Source organism: Vitis riparia, chromosome 4 (genome assembly GCF_004353265.1).
Source record: "Vitis riparia cultivar Riparia Gloire de Montpellier isolate 1030 chromosome 4, EGFV_Vit.rip_1.0, whole genome shotgun sequence".
Taxonomy (NCBI): Eukaryota; Viridiplantae; Streptophyta; class Magnoliopsida; order Vitales; family Vitaceae; genus Vitis; species Vitis riparia.
This window is the reverse complement of record NC_048434.1, coordinates 4,693,965-4,711,180: the sequence shown is the minus strand read 5'-3', so window position 1 is coordinate 4,711,180 and position 17,216 is coordinate 4,693,965. Positions and strand designations below refer to the sequence as shown.

Below are 17,216 nucleotides of genomic sequence, written 5' to 3'. Positions count from 1 at the left end.
CTGCCCCCCACCCGAGTCTTAGAATTGATATGGTTGCTTTGTAGTCCAAAATCTACTACATCTTGTCCATGTAGGTTGAATGAATACAAGACATATCACATTTTCATGTTACCACTTTTGAGGTTATATTTTATCCTCGGATCATATATCTCTTATCCTCAACTTATGTCCAATCCTCTTAATCTTTATTATCATCCAACCATATTTCTCTTGAATCACTTTTTTTTGCTTGTTAAATTAGATGTCTTATGCTTAATAAAACTATCTTATTCGATACCACAACAAAAATGGAGGTTCTCTTTTTGTCTTTTTTTTTCTTCTCTATCTAGAACTGAAATATGAACCGATTAGGTCTAGTTGATAACTAACCCGAACTCAATTCACATTAAAAGTTTGTTTGGCGATGATTCTAAGAAATGTTTCTACCCTTTTTAATATTTGAAAATAACTCTTTTGATAAAAAATTTTAATTATAAGAAATATTAAAAATGCTTATTAGAATCTGTCAAATAGACTAAGAAATAATAAATTTTGATATCTGATATAAGGTATTCAACTTATTCTCATTTTTCTAAGTTTCGATTAATTAGATTAAACTTAGAATTTGTTTGATAATATTTTTAAAAAATACTTTAGTTTAAAAAGTGTTTTGAAGAAAAATCAAGTATTTGACAAATCACTTATAAGGTTGAAAAATTATCTATGCTCACTCTTTTAGTAAAAATACTATCAAACTCACTTTTAAACGATTAAGTTACATGATTTAAAATTCATTTATAATTTTTTTTTATAAAATTTTTATACCAATATTTAAATGGTAAATGAGACGAAGTTTAAAGAAAATAGATAAAAAAATAAAAATAAATTCATATATATTAAAAAAAATGAAAAAAGAAATATAATATAATTATAATGTGATATTTTTATAAAAAAATCTAAAAAATTAAAAATAAATATTATTATATAAGATATTATAAATTATAAATATTATAAAAATATTAAATAAGATTTGAGTGGTTGGAGTCGTTGTCGATCTTTAATTTAAATTCAATCAAAATGGAATTTAGATTAAAAAAATTTAACTCATAATTAGATTGTTGAGTTCCCCAATAAGTGGAGTTAGGTTTGAGTTGAAACGATCAACTCCTCCAAATCACACCCCTACTTTCTATCAAAGGGTATCAATTTCTTTTGCAACACAAATTAAGGATTAAGATTGCAGGTTGAAAATGGTATGGGACCAATCACTTAAAATTTTCCTTACATGGTTCAAAATAATCAAAGCTTTCCCATGGTCATGATTATAGCCATAAATTAATGAATAGATCCTCATCAACACAAAATGTGGAATCTAACAAATGATAAAAGTTTCAGAACCCATAATTATTAAAGAAGCCATTAGCCTATGCTTTTGTGTTTCATCATCTTCAATTCTAAGTCCATGCTTCACTTTTTGGCACTCTTTCTCTTCTCCTTGCAACAATATACTCAGAAAGATACCACCCAGATTCCAGAAATCTCTTTGCCTTTGACTATTCTTAAGAGCAATTTACCACAACTTGACCTCAGGATATGGAAAATACGGCCACCCTCCCTATTAATGTATTTTTTGGACCCTTGCAAACCTCCAAAAAATTAGAAGTCAAATTGAAACACAGGTAATGAGATTGGCCACAACTTGGGTCTCACCAAAAATTTCCCACTTCCCATGCCCTCCACTCCCTTGCAAGTCCTGATATTGTTTGTACATGTGGAAATGATTTTTAGGGCAACCGGTCAAGGGTTGGTAATTGGTAGGAAGAGGCAGCATAAAATTTTAGTCATCCAGCTAAACTCACCCGTTTTAAGTACTTTATGTGGACCAACCAATGTGTCATTGCCGAGAAGGAAACTCTTTGATCAAAACATTATGTGGGGATGATATGAAGTATGAACTGCCTGTATGGCTCAATGTCACACTAGTCATATTCATGTTGGGGCTTAATTAACCAAGAGCTTAATCCATCCCACACAACATATCCACCTCGGGACCCTACTAATGTCGAGGTTTATACGGATGATTAATCATCTCCGATGTTACATACTCATTCCAAGATCATTTTTTTTGATGGGAAATAACATTGTTGCATGCCTAACAACAATTGGAGCCTATCACTCACTCATTATATAAAAAAGTTCCATTGATAATAGATGTAAATCCATTGGATGAGTCCTTTTCTTTGTGGTGATGGAGATTAGTTATTAACTAACAAAAGCTTGGGAGTATTATAGAGGATTTGAACCTAAGGAGGTCAATTCTAAGTGGAAGTTGATATTGCAATTTACCTTTTAAGTTAAGTATTTTTTTTGTCAATTCAAAATTAAATTGATGTTGTGAAGAAGAATGGGATGATATATATGTTACTGTTTTAAAGAAATATCACTAAGGCTCTATTTGATAACTGTTTTCCAAAACAGTTATGAAAAATAATTTTTGAGGATGATTATTGAAAATCTTTCTTTAATGTTTTATAAAATAAATTTTTGTTTGGAAACCCAAAATACTTTTAAAATGTTTTCTATATTTTAAAAATAATTATTATATTTTCATCATTCTTCATATTTATATAATTATTTCAAAAAAATCCTAAAAAAATAAGTAAAAACAATTGCAAATAACTAAAAGATATTCTTTGAAAATACTAGGCTTTCTGTTTATATATATAATTTTTTTATTATAGGAAATAAAAAAAATTGTTTCTAAAAACACCATGTTTGATGTTTTTGGGTTATTAAATATGTTTGTTTTTCTGTTTTTTTTTTATTTTTTATTCTACTACTATTTTGGAAAATAATTATCAAACTGGACAAAAGTTTCCATTCTTGTTGATCCAGATGTTGGACTTGGAAGTCGAAAGTATGAAAAAGCCTATGTCCCAGGAGGTGGATGGAGGTGGCTTCCTTTTTCCATATTTAATTTTTGATCATCACTTGAGGACAAAGCATGTCTATTTGTCCGCAAAAGCAGAAAAAAACAAGGCATGAGACATGAGAACTCTTTTATTAATTCTAAGATGCCTCACAACACTTGATATGTGTGTGTGGTCTTTGTTTCTTCCTCTGTCTCCTCCACTCCAAAAATCACTACCAAACATCGCTTGTTCCAAGTGCCAACCGAAACCACCCCCAACCCCACACCCTTCTTCTTTAACATATCAATAATAAGTCCCTCTATTAATTTCTTCCCAGCCACAGCATCAATGTTTTTCATTGGCACACAAAATCTTTAGCAAACCCAACCCCTTTTCTTCCTCCCACTATGGCTTCTACTCTTTCCCAAGTCTTTAGGGACAACCCTCTCCCCCTCAACCATATCATCCCCCTGGACTTCACCTCCGTTCATTCTCTACCTGAATCTCACGTGTGGCCTGCTTTTGATGGTTTCCCATTTGGGACCACTTACCCTGGCGAAAAGTTCTCCATACCCATCATCGACCTTATGGACCCCAATGCTGCTCAGCTTGTTGGCCATGCATGTGAGAAATGGGGAGCCTTTCAACTTACTAGCCATGGCCTCCCATCTATGCTTACCGATGATGTTGAGTCTCAGACTCGACGCCTCTTCGCTCTCCCTGCTCATGAGAAGATGAAGGCCTTACGCCTCCCCAGTGGAGGCACCGGCTACGGCCAAGCTCGGATATCACCGTTCTATCCCAAGTTCATGTGGCATGAAGGCTTCACCATCATGGGGTCTGCAGTTGATCATGCTAGAAAGCTTTGGCCTGATGACTACAAAGGGTTTTGGTAATTCCATGCACTTCCATGCACGTATCTATGTGTATACAAAGAAATTAACCTAATCCAACTGATCATTCATTTGCAAGCTAACTAGCTCTATGTCTCTTACCTAGATTAATATTTATGAATATTTGATTAATTAGGAATTAATTACTAAATATTTCATAAAAGTATTCGAGGTCATTGAGCTGAAAATTTGAAGCTCAAGCGAGAAAGTTCTAGTTGAATTAAGTACAAATCTTCAATTAATTATAGTTTCATTCTTGTTTTTCCAACAGCGATGTCATGGAAGATTATCAGAAGAAGATGAAGGAAGTTGCAGAGAGTCTCTTACATATATTTCTAGAATCATTGGACATCTCCAAAGAAGAGTACCGGTCGACTACAATTCAGCGTGGCCGCAAGGCCTGCAATACTGCACTGCAGCTGAATTCATATCCTCCATGCCCGGACCCTAACCGAGCCATGGGGCTAGCCCCACATACAGACTCATTGCTATTCACCATCGTCCACCAAAGCCACACAAGCGGCCTCCAAATCTTGAGAGATGGAGTTGGGTGGATAACAGTGTTTCCTCTTGAAGGTGCACTTGTAGTCAATGTTGGAGATCTCCTCCATATACTCTCTAATGGTCGGTACCCCAGTGTTCTTCACCGCGCAGTGGTGAACCAGGCGGAGCATCGGATATCCCTCGCATACTTCTATGGCCCTCCAGCTGATTCCCTGATTTCACCTCTCTGTAATCTTGTGAGTTCCGGCCAGCAAGTAGTGGCTCCTCGTTATAGATCAGTGTCTGTTAAGGAGTACGTTGATTTAAAGGAAAAGCACAAGGAGAAGGCACTCTCTTTGTTAAGATTATGAGTAGAGGAAGAAGAAGAAGAAGAAGATGATGATGATGTAAAAGGAGGGGGTGGAGGTGGAGATTTGAAAAAAAAAAAAGAAATCAATAAAATCACATGAAATTAATATTTTTCTTTTCTTCCTTGGAGATGCTACTGTGGGACTCGAGTTAAAGAAAAGAAAAGAGGGGGGAAATGGAGGATGGATATCTAGCTCAGAACCTGATCAAAACAGTGATTTAGATTTAGAGAACAGCAGTCATGGACGAAACATATGAAAGATGGGGGTCCCCAGGGATTCTCCAATCATCCATCTTTCTTTCTGAAAAATTGTCAGCTTATTTCACATGGAAGGAATCCATGGTTGCGTACTTGCCTGCAATTACCTTACAATAAGTCCAAACGCAGCCCCTCCTCACATCACCGCCAATGCATTTGGTCCTACATTTCAGTCTTCGACATCTCCCTCAGAATAAAGGACCATGATATTTTCACTAAAGGAAAAAGTTCCCCCCCAAAAAAACAAAGATATTTCTTACTTCTACTTCCTCTGCTGAATCATGTTGTTGATTCTCACAGATTTGATGCAGAACATGTGATAAATGGAGGTGTTTTCTTCCTTCCCTTTTTGGATGTTTGTTATCCAAAAACCCATCTTTTTTTAATCATATTTTCTGATAATTATAGGGATGAAACTTTGTCCATGTGCCGTGACCAAGATTCTTTCCTCCCAAACACCCAAACCCACCAAATCCTGTCTTTGTAAAAGAGCTACATTACATGTGCATCGTCCTTCATCAACCACGTTACCCCCCATTGATAAGTATGAACATTGCTTGCTAAGGACATGAATTGATTGAATACTATGTTTGATTATCGGGAAACTTTAAAATCATGAAAAGAAAAAAAAGTAAAATTAAATGCCATCAACTTTTCCATCCATAATCAAACAAAACAGACATTTTATAAATTTTTCGATAATTAAACATAGCTGAAATCAAATCCGTTGACAAAAAAAAAAATTACAATAAAACAAAAATTAGAGAAGATATTTTCTGTTAATCTTAGCCCACGAACCAGGAAAAGTATAAGAGGTTTGGTGGCACGGGGAATTTCAACTTTTTTTTCTAACTTTGTCGTATCATCCAAGTCATCATCATCCCTTGACTAACCTGAACCCACAAATGGACTATTTTAATAAATCCAGCTAATTTTGAATTCGTCAAAACAAAGCTAGGCGAGTAGACCATAGAGTGCTAATAAACCAAGATCAAGTGCTAGTAACTCTAAGATTAATATGTATAGATAAGAATTGGGTGTGGGACAGTGTAAGCATATGTTTTTGCAGATTCAAACAAAATGTCAGTGGGCTTTCTTTGTTTGGTTATGATGAAAAGAAAAGAGAAATTGTGAAGGACGGCCATTTGGGCATTCAAGAAGAAGACAAACTAAATCATTTTTAGTCTGTTCCCTATATGTATCAAGCAAAATCTTGCTCCAAATAAGAAGACAAAAGATGAGGTCAAGTCATCGTGTCAAATTATTCTTATACATCTCGAATGCAAGAAAATAACCATGCCAAAATTCTTCAGACTTGTACTGACAATAGGAATTCATCAGTTTTTTCTTTAAGGGAATAGTATCGGGGATTGTGAAGTCTAAATTAGTCTTAATATAGATAAGGAATCCGCGACTCTAGATATTATTTATTTATTGAATGCCGAGTTTATTTTTATTATATTTTTATCATCTTATGATTGAGGATTTTACTTTTAGAGAGCGAATGATCAAAATGCAATTGCACTTAAGAGGTGATCAAGAGCCAGACTATTGGTATGCTCGTAAGAATCATATTAATCATTGAACCACATTAAAATATCTTGTTTCTTTATACATGCCGGTGGTGTGATTAGGTTAACAATTTACACTTTCAATGTCCGGTTAAAAAGAATTTAAAAGTTTCCCATTCATTATTATGTTTAAATTAAAATTAAAAAATATAATAAAAAAAATTCTTGTATAAATCAAAATCCACTACAAAAAGAATTTTAATTTTTCCATTCTCTAGTGGACATGGAACTAGGATTTCTTAAAGAATTAAGCAGAGTCTCAAATCAAAAGTGCATGAAGTTTCCTAGGCAGTCAACTAGTCAAGTTGCTGAGTTAGGCCATCAAGTTGTTAGTAGTCCTAACTAATTCGATGTAAGAAATCCCATGTGTTTGGAGCAAGTAGTGTTAATTATTGACCATGAGTTATGACCATAAGGAATAGTAATGAATGAGCTCTGGTTATTGCTTTGAATTTGCCGAACACATCATTTTCTAAGTTCTTTTCTCACTTTTTCCTTTCTCCTAAACACTACATTTCATTCGGATTGACGTCCGTTTTCATTTCTATTCCCATGCCAACACGTCTGTTTGAAACTTGTGGAATTGAAAATGGTAATCAGTGATCCAGAATTCTACAAAACTTAAATTCCACCATTTGGATCAATTCAGCAGAGAAGATAATTACTATGAAACTTCCCACATCGTTCCAACTTGGACAAATTTTCTGCATATGGATTCAAAACTTGGAATAACTGGAAAGTAATGTGCTTTTAATTCAAAACCACAGAATCAAGATAGAAAAGGCAGACTGGGGATGGTGGTAGACTAATGTAACCGAGTGTTACAACTTAAAACTTCAGGACAATAGGTCGACTCACCTAACGTGCAATTTAAGATTAAAACTACAAGTGAATGGTGGGTTCAGTTTGAGGTGGTGTTTGGTTTTATACTTAATTCTAAATAGAACTTTAATGCTTAATACTGTTAAATATTAGGTTGTTTATTTTTGTAGTATTTTAGTTTTATTAAGTATTAAAAAATAAAGAAAAATCAATATGTTATTTTTTATATTTAGAAAAAGCTACATATTTTGACTTTTTCTATTTAATAAAAAATTTATAATAAGTCATAAAAAAGTAGAAAAACAAACAACTTAAATTCTGAAAACAAATTGCTTTCAGCAGAAAACCAAAAAAACAAACACCACCTGTGAATGTCAATGGCGCTTCAACACAACTTCACATATGAGGGAGTGTGTTTCTACATGGAAGTTTGCCTCTGAAGTCTCTCGTTCTTTGTGCATTCCTCCTGGAAAATTGAAGAAACCAATTAGGGAATTTCAGTGACAAGCCAACCAAAAAACCTGCAACAAGCAACAGGGTAGAATAACGGTGATGATGACAATGATAAATTGGCCATTGTCATAACTTTCTGCACTGGACCTAATGCAGTATCCACATCAGCCAGAAGACTAGGTATTGGATCATTTCAACAGTCCAAAAACGGGGGGAATAACTTGTATCGTGTGAGAATCAGGTTTAAGTTCTCTTAACTCAGTGCCACCACCCTTGCAATCCCCATGGGAAGATGAAGGATGAAATAAAATATAGGTGTTCTGTTTTTCCTTTTTGATATTTTATGTTGCTGTTAGCGACACAAATTAGTCGTAACATCATTGTTATGTACTTACCTGGAAAGCTTTCAAAAGAGAATAGCAGCGCCTTTGCTCTGCAATTGCTGCAGCATGCCTCTCCTTGAGAGCATCACATACCTTCTGCTCTGCTTGAAGCCCAAGTTGCACCTTTTCCAGTTTCTGTGAAATGGATGCAGCCATAAACACTCTCAAAAAATTTATACATCATAAACAAACAAAGCAACAAGTTAAAGGAAGACCCAAGAACTCTACAATACTTTGAAATGAAATATAACACATCACAATTCTAGAACTAAAAACTCGGCCTTCTCCCAACTATTTGGGTCCAGCTAAAATTACAATTTTTTTTTTTCCTTTTTTTTTTTGGTTAAAAGAGGAAAATAAGAACAATGGAAGGCTTTCCTAGGAATTATACTAATCTGGCTTGCTAATGATAGAGGACAAGGCCTGATTAACGATGATTGGTATATAGGGTCACCAGGCGACAGTCAAGGCGCTAAACAAGTTGATTGTCCATCCTTGCAAATTCACTAGCTTTTTGACACCTTCAGTCAAATTTTTGTTAACTTATGTCACAAATGCAAAGAGTTGGAGCCCACCACTTAATGTGTACTAAGAGCTCATTTGGGCCAAAAAGCATGAAATAGGATGATTAGTGATGAGTGCTTCACAAGAAAGTTGAAATCGCATAAGGTTTCTATCATCCAATCAATTGTTTTGTCACTATTTCTGCATTTTACTTTCTATTGTTGCAATCATCTGGGACTTGGGCCCTGAACTTGGGCCCCAACTAACAATACTCTTCTCTGTTGAGAATTTTCTTTTTTCAACATCTCATCCCTGAATTGCCCTTACATGTGCAATGTAGGTAGAACCATGTGGTTACAAATATTTGATCCTCTTAAGTGATACAACAAGAAGCAAGATCAAAATCAACAAATTCACAGGAAATAGAAAATGTTGATAGAAGATAAAGCTTGGGAAAGTTAAAAAATGAGCCAGCACCACACGCAACCATTAGCACATATTGCAATTGTCAATTTGCAAAATTCTCCTTTATGACAATTGCCAGATTTTCAAGGCCTGAGTGGTTTTTTTCCTTTGCATCTTGAACAGAAAGCAAAAGGATGATTGTATGACATTTTTTAATAATTATGAAAATTTGACAATTACCTGTTGAGCTCCCTTAACAATTCCTTCCATGGAATTAATAAGCTTCAGGCGACCAGCAGTGCTAGTAATAGCATCTTGAAACTATAAAAGTTTGCATGTAAAATGAGAAAGATGATGAGAAAGATTAGTAATATCAGCAATAGCAGTCAGAACATGCCCACCTGTGAATTTATTGAGTTTAATAAGGATGTTTCCTTTAACATCAATTCTTTATCTCTACAAGAGCATTATAAGTAGCATAGAATTTACGAGTTTGTTGAAGCTTTTCCTGTTGCAGAGAGCAAATACACAGTTTGGTCATAGTTACAGGTAATATGAGGTTAATTCATATAAAGAAGCAGGGTTAGCAAAAAGTATGAACAAATAAAGGGCACTAACGGCATAAAGCACTTCCATACCTGGATATGAACATAGAGTTCTGAAAACCGCCGTTCATATCTGCAGAGGGTTAATTGAGAATTTAATTTAGATTTATGAAGCATCTGAAAAAAAAAATTATAGGTTTATGAAGCAAACAGATAAGAGATCCAGTTCCTGGGTTTCTGAATCAAAATGGATTATAACATGAATAAATAGAAGTCTGGAGACCTTTTTAAAGCCAAACATTTGTCTGCCATATGAAATTATGGTGTCTCACATGATAAAGAAAGTAAACAAGCTAAGCACAAGATACAACAATTGTGATATCCCACATCAAATAGGGGAAAAAGTTCTTGGCGCTATACATGCATGAACTTTCTTAATTGTGTAGAGAAGTTTTAATGTTGTGAAGGCCTCTTTGAGTTCAAAACGAACAATATCTACATGATAAAGAGTGGGTTGTTACAAATGGTATAAATTGATTCCCAACCCCGATGTAGGAGTTATTGTGATATCCTACATCAGATAAGGGAAAAAGTTTCTGACGTTATATGTATAAACTCTTCTTAACTGTATAGATGTGTTTTAAAGCTGTAAGGGCCCTTTGGGCTCAAAGCAAACAATATCTACATGATTAGGAGTAGATTGTTACAAATGGTATCAGAATCGATCCTTGACCCCAATAAGGAAGTATGTTTGGCCCCGTAATCTTGTAGGACACAACGGGAATGTTGTGTTTGCATAGGGGGAAAGGGAGGTTGATTGTGATATCCCACATCGGATAGGGGAAAAAATTCCTTACACTATATATGTTGAACTCCTTTAAATTGTGTAGGCGTGTTTTAAAATTATAAGGGTTCCTTTAAGTTTAGAGTGAACAAGATCTACATGGTTGGGAGCAGATCGTTATAGTAGCGCAAGTCTACCCTAAGATATTGAAAGGTAATTAGGAAGTTCACTCCACCAATAAGGTATATGATCATTGGTATTAATAGTGTAGTCTAGTGAAAAGTAAGAACTGAAATTTTTGAATGTGATATTCTATTCTATATTGTTGTTCTTTCATGGAATCTATTTTGACATTGTAAGGAAAAGAAATGAACTGCTCACTCAACCACAAGGGATAAAACAATTAAACCTGACAAATACTTCATTCTCACTTGCAATTTCAACTTTTAGATCAGATTATGTTTATTTGATTGAGAATAAGATACCTTTGCACAATGTAGGGAAGTGTGATGAATCTGGAAAAACAAGGGTCAATATTTAACATATAGAGAGAGTGGCAACAGCATTTGTCAGAGTATACACTTGGAACATTCTACTATAATTACTGAAATTTCTGTTTCACAGAACATGTGGCCGACAAATTCAGCTGCAGTTTGCTAATTCATTTCTAAACATTATATACACTTTTTATATGTGATTTCAAGCAATCAAATCAATGTTCTAAATTCTTCATTTCATCGGTCTAGTGATGAAATTTACCATTTCAGTAATCTGCTGCAGTTTTTGTTTGTTTGTTTTTTTTTTTTTTTTTTTTTTTGGTGCCACAAATTCAGTGCTGAATTTTTGTGTACCAAAATTTTAGGATATTTCATTACAAGAGCTCAATTCCTCAAGTAAATCAACTTAATGACTTAATATGATTTAATAAAATTAATTTAAGTCATTAAATAGATTAAACATGTTTGATAACATAACTTAATATTACAACTTAAAGATAAAAATAACTTAAAGTATCAAGTTAAAATAATTAATTTATTCTTAATCCCAAATCTCTTTTACCCTATTTACTCACATCCAGCGAGAGTTTTTTTTTTTTTTTTTTAAATTTTTATTTTTACATTGATATCTCCACATCCACGACTCATTTTTTATAGTAAATATCTTGTAATTATTTTATATGTATAGGATACTTTTGATATGAATGTTCAACAAACAAATTTATTACTTAAGATCACTGAAGGTAAATATTATTTAAAATTAATGAGAGCAAATATGCCAATTTGATAATTTAGAAAAAAAAAATTAAGTTCACTTCATCAAACAAAACAATCTTAATATTTAAAAGTAAGAATCAATTAATCAGTTAAATATACAACTTAAAAATAATTTAACTTAAAGTCAACTTGAGTAATTAAATAATAAGTACTAAGTTTCACTAAACACCTTATTAGTTTACTCTTTTTAAAACTAAAAACCTCTAGTAGTTGCAATATTCTAAATTCCAAGTTTGAGGGGGAGCTTCAGTTTGTTAATAAGTAGAATTAATTCAGTTATAAGTTCATAAAACTCCATTTAAGGTTATGGTATTGCTAACATAGTGGAAAAAATAAAGTCCATGCATGGTAAAAGGTTCAGAAGGAAAGTGGGAAGGATGGCTAAGAAAAGTGACATACTGGATGAGTTCCGTTTGTGATGGTACATCATCGAGCTGCCGCTTTAGCAATAGTATTGCCCTTAGTCTACCCGCAAGTTCCTACATCAAGAATACTCAATTTCTTCATTTATAAATAATGGCAAAGAAATTAGGCGCATCTTTTACTTCAAGATGCAGAAAAACACTTAACTTGTAGTCTTGGAGGAAGGATATGATGTGCTAAGATATCAAGATGCTGTTCAGTTCAAATTGACATGCCCTTAAAAAACTTTTTACTTGATAAGCAAACAACCTTTCAGTCAAAAGGATACAGAAAGACGGGGGAAAGTATTAGGAGAATCTGCAAGTATTTTACAGTAATTGAAATCATTCAACACCCATTAAGCAGATATATTTCATCTAAATTATAAGTATAGCTATATCAAAAACTGCCCAATAGTGTTCTTTTTTTATCTCACCACCTAAAGATGTGCAAATGTAAAGGCCAGACATTCTTACACTGTAATACTGAACTGAAAGTGTGATAACCAAACAAAATATGCAATCCTAATGCTATAGAAGAGCACCTGATTCGATATTCTATATAAGAGTATTACAAGGGTAGCAATAAAATTATAAAATTGTACCCTCTTTGCTGCATTCAGTTCCTCCAGGCAGTTGTGTAAAAACTTATCAAACCCATTAGAGATACTTTCACTACCATTTCCACTTGCAACTTTTTCCTCCAAATCAACAACCTCAGCTTTCAATTTGGAATGTTTTGCTTCGTGACAGGACTGGATATCAGATTCTTGCCTTTCCTGAGACTGAACAAAAAGTAATAAGCTTGAAACCCCCAGATTTAATGTATACTGAAAAACCAAACAAACAAATAAAAGACACAAGTAGAATCTCATGCTTTAGCTGAACATATGGCATTCGGATTCAAAGATCAGATTGACAGACAAGACTAAAATCATATGACAATAACATTAGTTAAAATACTAGGATAACAATAGTCCACAAAAAAAATTACAAGCTGCAAATATGACCTCAAATAAGAAAATGATGCACCTTCAATAATTTCAAAAGCGATAACAACCTCTGCACACTTGTATTAGCATCCTCCTTACTGATTCTCTCTTGTAGCTCTTGCATTTCATTCAGAACCTCGACTTTTCTTTCATTCTGGAGGGTAGCACAGGCAAAAACAGGAGAAAAGTTTAAAAGTGGTAATGGAACCAAAAGCAACTAAATGGATCCAACTACCACAAAAATAGGGAATTCTAGAAGGGAGGAGGATGGGTGCTATCTTTCCTCCAAAAAATATGATTTCAACCAAGAAATTAAATTAAAAAAATAATGAAGAATCAAAAATAGAAAGCAGCCATATGAATCTATAGGATACTGAATCCACAATAAATTTCACTAACCTGTTCATCTAGATTGGCATTCAATAGCTTTACTGAATTTTCTAGATTATTCAACTCCTCCTCAAGCTGATGAAGTGTATGCTCCTTCTCTTTAATGGAATGTTCATTGCAAGCAACCTGTGCTTTCCAACATTAATACTAGCATCTTGTTAAAGAAACAACACAAAGAGCAGTAATACAATAACGTCACAACTAGGTTTTGGTTTGATTTTGACCTCAACCCAAAATAGAATCAACTAAGGTCTGTTCTTAACCCAAAATCAAATGTATGCATATTTCAGATATGCAGGATAACAAAGATGGACCAAAGCCAATCATTTCTTACTTTCTTGCCATGTGTGCAAACCAAAGTGTACATAAAACCAAGGAAAACGAACCCAATGTCATTGAGGATAGTCAGTTCTCAAGTTACAACAAACTCCAAAGCAAAATGCCAGAACCATCCACAATCATAGAAAAGGACCAAAGCCAATCAGTTCTTACTTTCTTGCCCTAGATGTGAACCAAAATGTACATAAAACCAAGGTTAAAAACCCAATGTCATCCAGGATAGTTGGTTCTCAAGTTACAACAAAGAGCTGGAACTGTTCACAATTGCAGATGATGATCAAAGCCTATCAATTAAGTTTTTACTTTCTTGCCCTAGGTGTGAACCAAAATGTACATAAAACAAGGCAAAAAGCCCAATGACATTCAGGATAGTTGGTTCTTAAGTTACACTAAACTCCATGACCACCTGAACCATCTGCATGAATTAAGACAGTGCAAAAGTGTTCATTGAAATATCTTTCAACAAAATAATATTAACCTAATAAATGCTACTAAAACTGACACAGGAGTGCCCTATGATCGTTCAAAGCCCTGAGCAAAGAGGCTTTCAAATCCTCACATTAATTTTCTAAGCTTTGAGTGAGAGAGGAACCACATTTGAGGTATTATTGGGACAAACCGGTATTAATATGGCTAGATAAGTACCATTAGAAAACTCTATAACTTAAGATTCTAAATCATTTTAGGAAGCTTAATTTGGCGTTTCCCAGTGAATTTTATTACAGAATTTCTAGAAGTTGTTCTGCTTGACTGTGGATGCTCAAAACTCAAAAGTCAGAATCCCTCTCTTTTCCCGATTCCTTTAATTTCCTTGATGAATTTTCAATCCTTCTATGAGTCTTATCTATGTCATTTACTTTTTCATCAAATAAGGCTTTGAGATAGCATTTATTTTGGTTTTTAAAATACGAGTTAGGTGATTTGGGAATCTATGCTTGGGTGGTTGTTCCGTCTGAGAACATATGAGCCCTTGTCTTTTGAGGAGTTCTTTTGGCTGTAAAAGATAAAGATTTCTTTCTTTAAACTCTATATCTCTTTGGGGATTCTGTTGAGTGGTAAGCTCCAAGTAAGGATGGTGAGTTTTCAGTATTCCCTTCCTGTTCCTCCTGGGTTTCTTTTTCTCTGTTTTCATTGTTTCAGTATTAAAAAAATGAAAAAATAAAATACACAATCGATTGCAAGGGGAAATAAGGAAAAATAAAACTCTCACAAAGGATTGAAGAATGGTTGGATGTATTATATATGCAATGGTGTTTGATCTTAATATTAAACTCATTAATGAATTTGCTCTTTTCTTTTTTCCTTTCTTTTCAAATCAAAGATAACTGTAGGTAATTACATCAAATTAGCTGGATACTAGTGATTGCATTTCCTATGTGATTCCGTAATCCATCATCTTAAAAATCACAATTTAGATACTCATTTCCTGTTCCAACCTTTTCGTAGATTGCCCAACCATCATCAGAATTGGAAAATCTGAAATATATATATTTTTTCCTATTCTAACATGAGGTCTTCCAAATGGAAGTTTATATTGATTGTTCATTGAGACAGGGACTTCAGCTCCTAAGAGTAATCTGATAGGCCTCCTATATGTTATGTGTATTCCAGAAAAGGGAAGAGACGTGTACTGCAAAATGGCAGTTAGTTGTAACAGTCCTTGAATAGGCTGTGTAACAGTCTTGGTACAGGCTGGAATAGCTTAACTAGGAAAATATGGAATTGGTTAGGATAGCTGGCTGTTCTGGGAGTTTGGTGGGAGAGTGATAGCCTCTCGCATAGCTATCTTGTATCAGTCTGGTTTCCTTCATTAGATACCTATCATGATCCTAATCCAATGGATAATTGAGGTCATTATGAAATCCTAGAACAATAAGGCTATGTTTGGTTTCTGGAAAACTTGTGGGAAAATGTAAGGGAAAAAACAAGAGAGAGGAAAGGTTGAAGGAAAGGCATAGTTAAGGAAAATAAAAAATAAATTTAAAGTCAATAAATTATTTTTATGTTACTTCAAACTCATTTTACTCATTTTATATCTTTTACATAAAGATTAAATAATTTTAAAAAATAGAAGTTTCTAACTAAGTTTAATTATATTTGATTTTCTTTCATATTTTCCACTGTAAAGTCAAATATAAGAAAATCATTTTCCTTGGTTTTTTTTTTTCCCTTAGTACTCTCCAGAAACCAAACATAACCTGTAGTTACAAAAATATTACATATAGCAGTGAGAAACACCAAACAAAGCACAAACTAACAGTGTAGTTATGGCAGTACTGAATGTTATTCATCTCTAACAAAAGCCAATTACCTCATCCTCCCTAGCTTCTTGCATTGTGCTAACAGGCCACTATATGGAAATTTACACCGAACAATCTTAGAGCTTCTTCAGGCCAACTTCAGTGCACCTCCAATAGAAATTGAATCCAACTAACATCAGTTCAATATGACAAGGAGATTACCTCTAAAGTGACAACCAATTCATGGCAATATAAGAAGAAACCTACTTATAAAATCTATATAAATAACAAATATTGAACTCGAATTACCAGCCCAAAACAGCATTAACAATAAATTCCTGATTTTGGAATTGTTTGGCACCGGGTAATTCATAATTTGGAAAGCAATACATGAACATTGTTGGAGGAAAAGGCGTTTTGCTTTAATTTATTCGCTCAAGGATTCTTTTAAGTGAAAGGCGTGTGTTCTTCCCAGTTCCACACGATCCTTTGAAATTCAATTTCTTTCTCGAGAAAATGCAAAAGAAAATATTATTCAGATCACAAATTCAAACATTAAATACTACTCACCGTTTGTTAGCAAATTGAAGGTATCTCTACAGATATTGAGAGCAAAAAACAAAGCAAATTTCAGTTCAGAGAGAGGGTCATTACGTGCACTTTGTCTTCGGATCACTAGTTCCTCCAAAACGACGTCAGATTGAGGTCCGATGGCTTTTCCGGGCGAGTTTACAGGAGAACTACAAATCGGACCTGCGGAAGAGATCGAAACCGGCCGATTCAGAACGATCGAGAACCCGGCAATAGAACCCGAAGGTCGGACTTCGACTCGGTTGTATAGTCTAGCGGAGCCGGTTTTCGCCCGATTAACATCAGAATGGGCCTCAATGCCGTTGAATTGGAAATGTCTGGGCTGGCCCGACTTCAATTCATGGCCCAAATTTTCTCAATACATGAATCTCATTAATTAAATTATTAAATAAATTTATTATTTACCAAAACATTAAATAAAATTTTTATGTGATATAATTTTAATTCAAAATCTTAAAAAATGTACATATTAAACATGGGGTTTGGGGGGGGGGGGGGGGGGCGCGGCGGTGTGGGGGTGGAGTCCAATTACAAAGATAGGTTCAACCAATGGAATAATCATATGTCATCGTGGGCCTAATTGAGTGATTTTCTTTTTCCTTATATTTATTTATTTATTTATTGGAA

At 34.1% G+C, this 17,216-nt stretch overlaps 2 protein-coding genes across 2 annotated transcripts; one reads left to right on the top strand and one right to left on the bottom strand.

Moving 5' to 3' along the window:
• Window positions 1-3,135: 3,135 nt before the first annotated feature.
• On the top strand, window positions 3,136-5,439 carry LOC117912231 (gibberellin 3-beta-dioxygenase 1-like). Its single transcript, XM_034826743.1, has 2 exons — window positions 3,136-3,783; window positions 4,056-5,439. The coding sequence occupies exons 1-2, from the start codon at window positions 3,299-3,301 to the stop codon at window positions 4,636-4,638; spliced, it is 1,068 nt and encodes a 355-aa protein (XP_034682634.1). The 5' UTR covers window positions 3,136-3,298; the 3' UTR covers window positions 4,639-5,439.
• A 2,160-nt stretch (window positions 5,440-7,599) lies between these two features.
• LOC117912161 (coiled-coil domain-containing protein 93) lies at window positions 7,600-16,818 on the bottom strand. The gene is given in 12 exon segments (XM_034826652.1): window positions 7,600-7,754; window positions 8,137-8,259; window positions 9,274-9,354; window positions 9,435-9,487; window positions 9,490-9,541; window positions 9,672-9,711; window positions 12,036-12,115; window positions 12,643-12,822; window positions 13,070-13,183; window positions 13,429-13,545; window positions 16,070-16,155; window positions 16,653-16,818. Coding segments are annotated over 11 exon segments (912 nt in total). The 5' UTR covers window positions 16,094-16,155; window positions 16,653-16,818; the 3' UTR covers window positions 7,600-7,706.
• Window positions 16,819-17,216: the final 398 nt, after the last annotated feature.

What these genes read in the sequence shown, in the direction of transcription:
- LOC117912231 (XM_034826743.1), top strand. Translation starts at nt 3,299, where the DNA reads ATGGCTTCTACTCTTTCCCAAGTCTTTAGGGACAACCCTCTCCCCCTC. An exon ending in GATGACTACAAAGGGTTTTG is followed by an intron (nt 3,784 to 4,055) that starts GTAATTCCATGC and finishes TTTTTCCAACAG; the next exon opens with CGATGTCATGGAAGATTATC.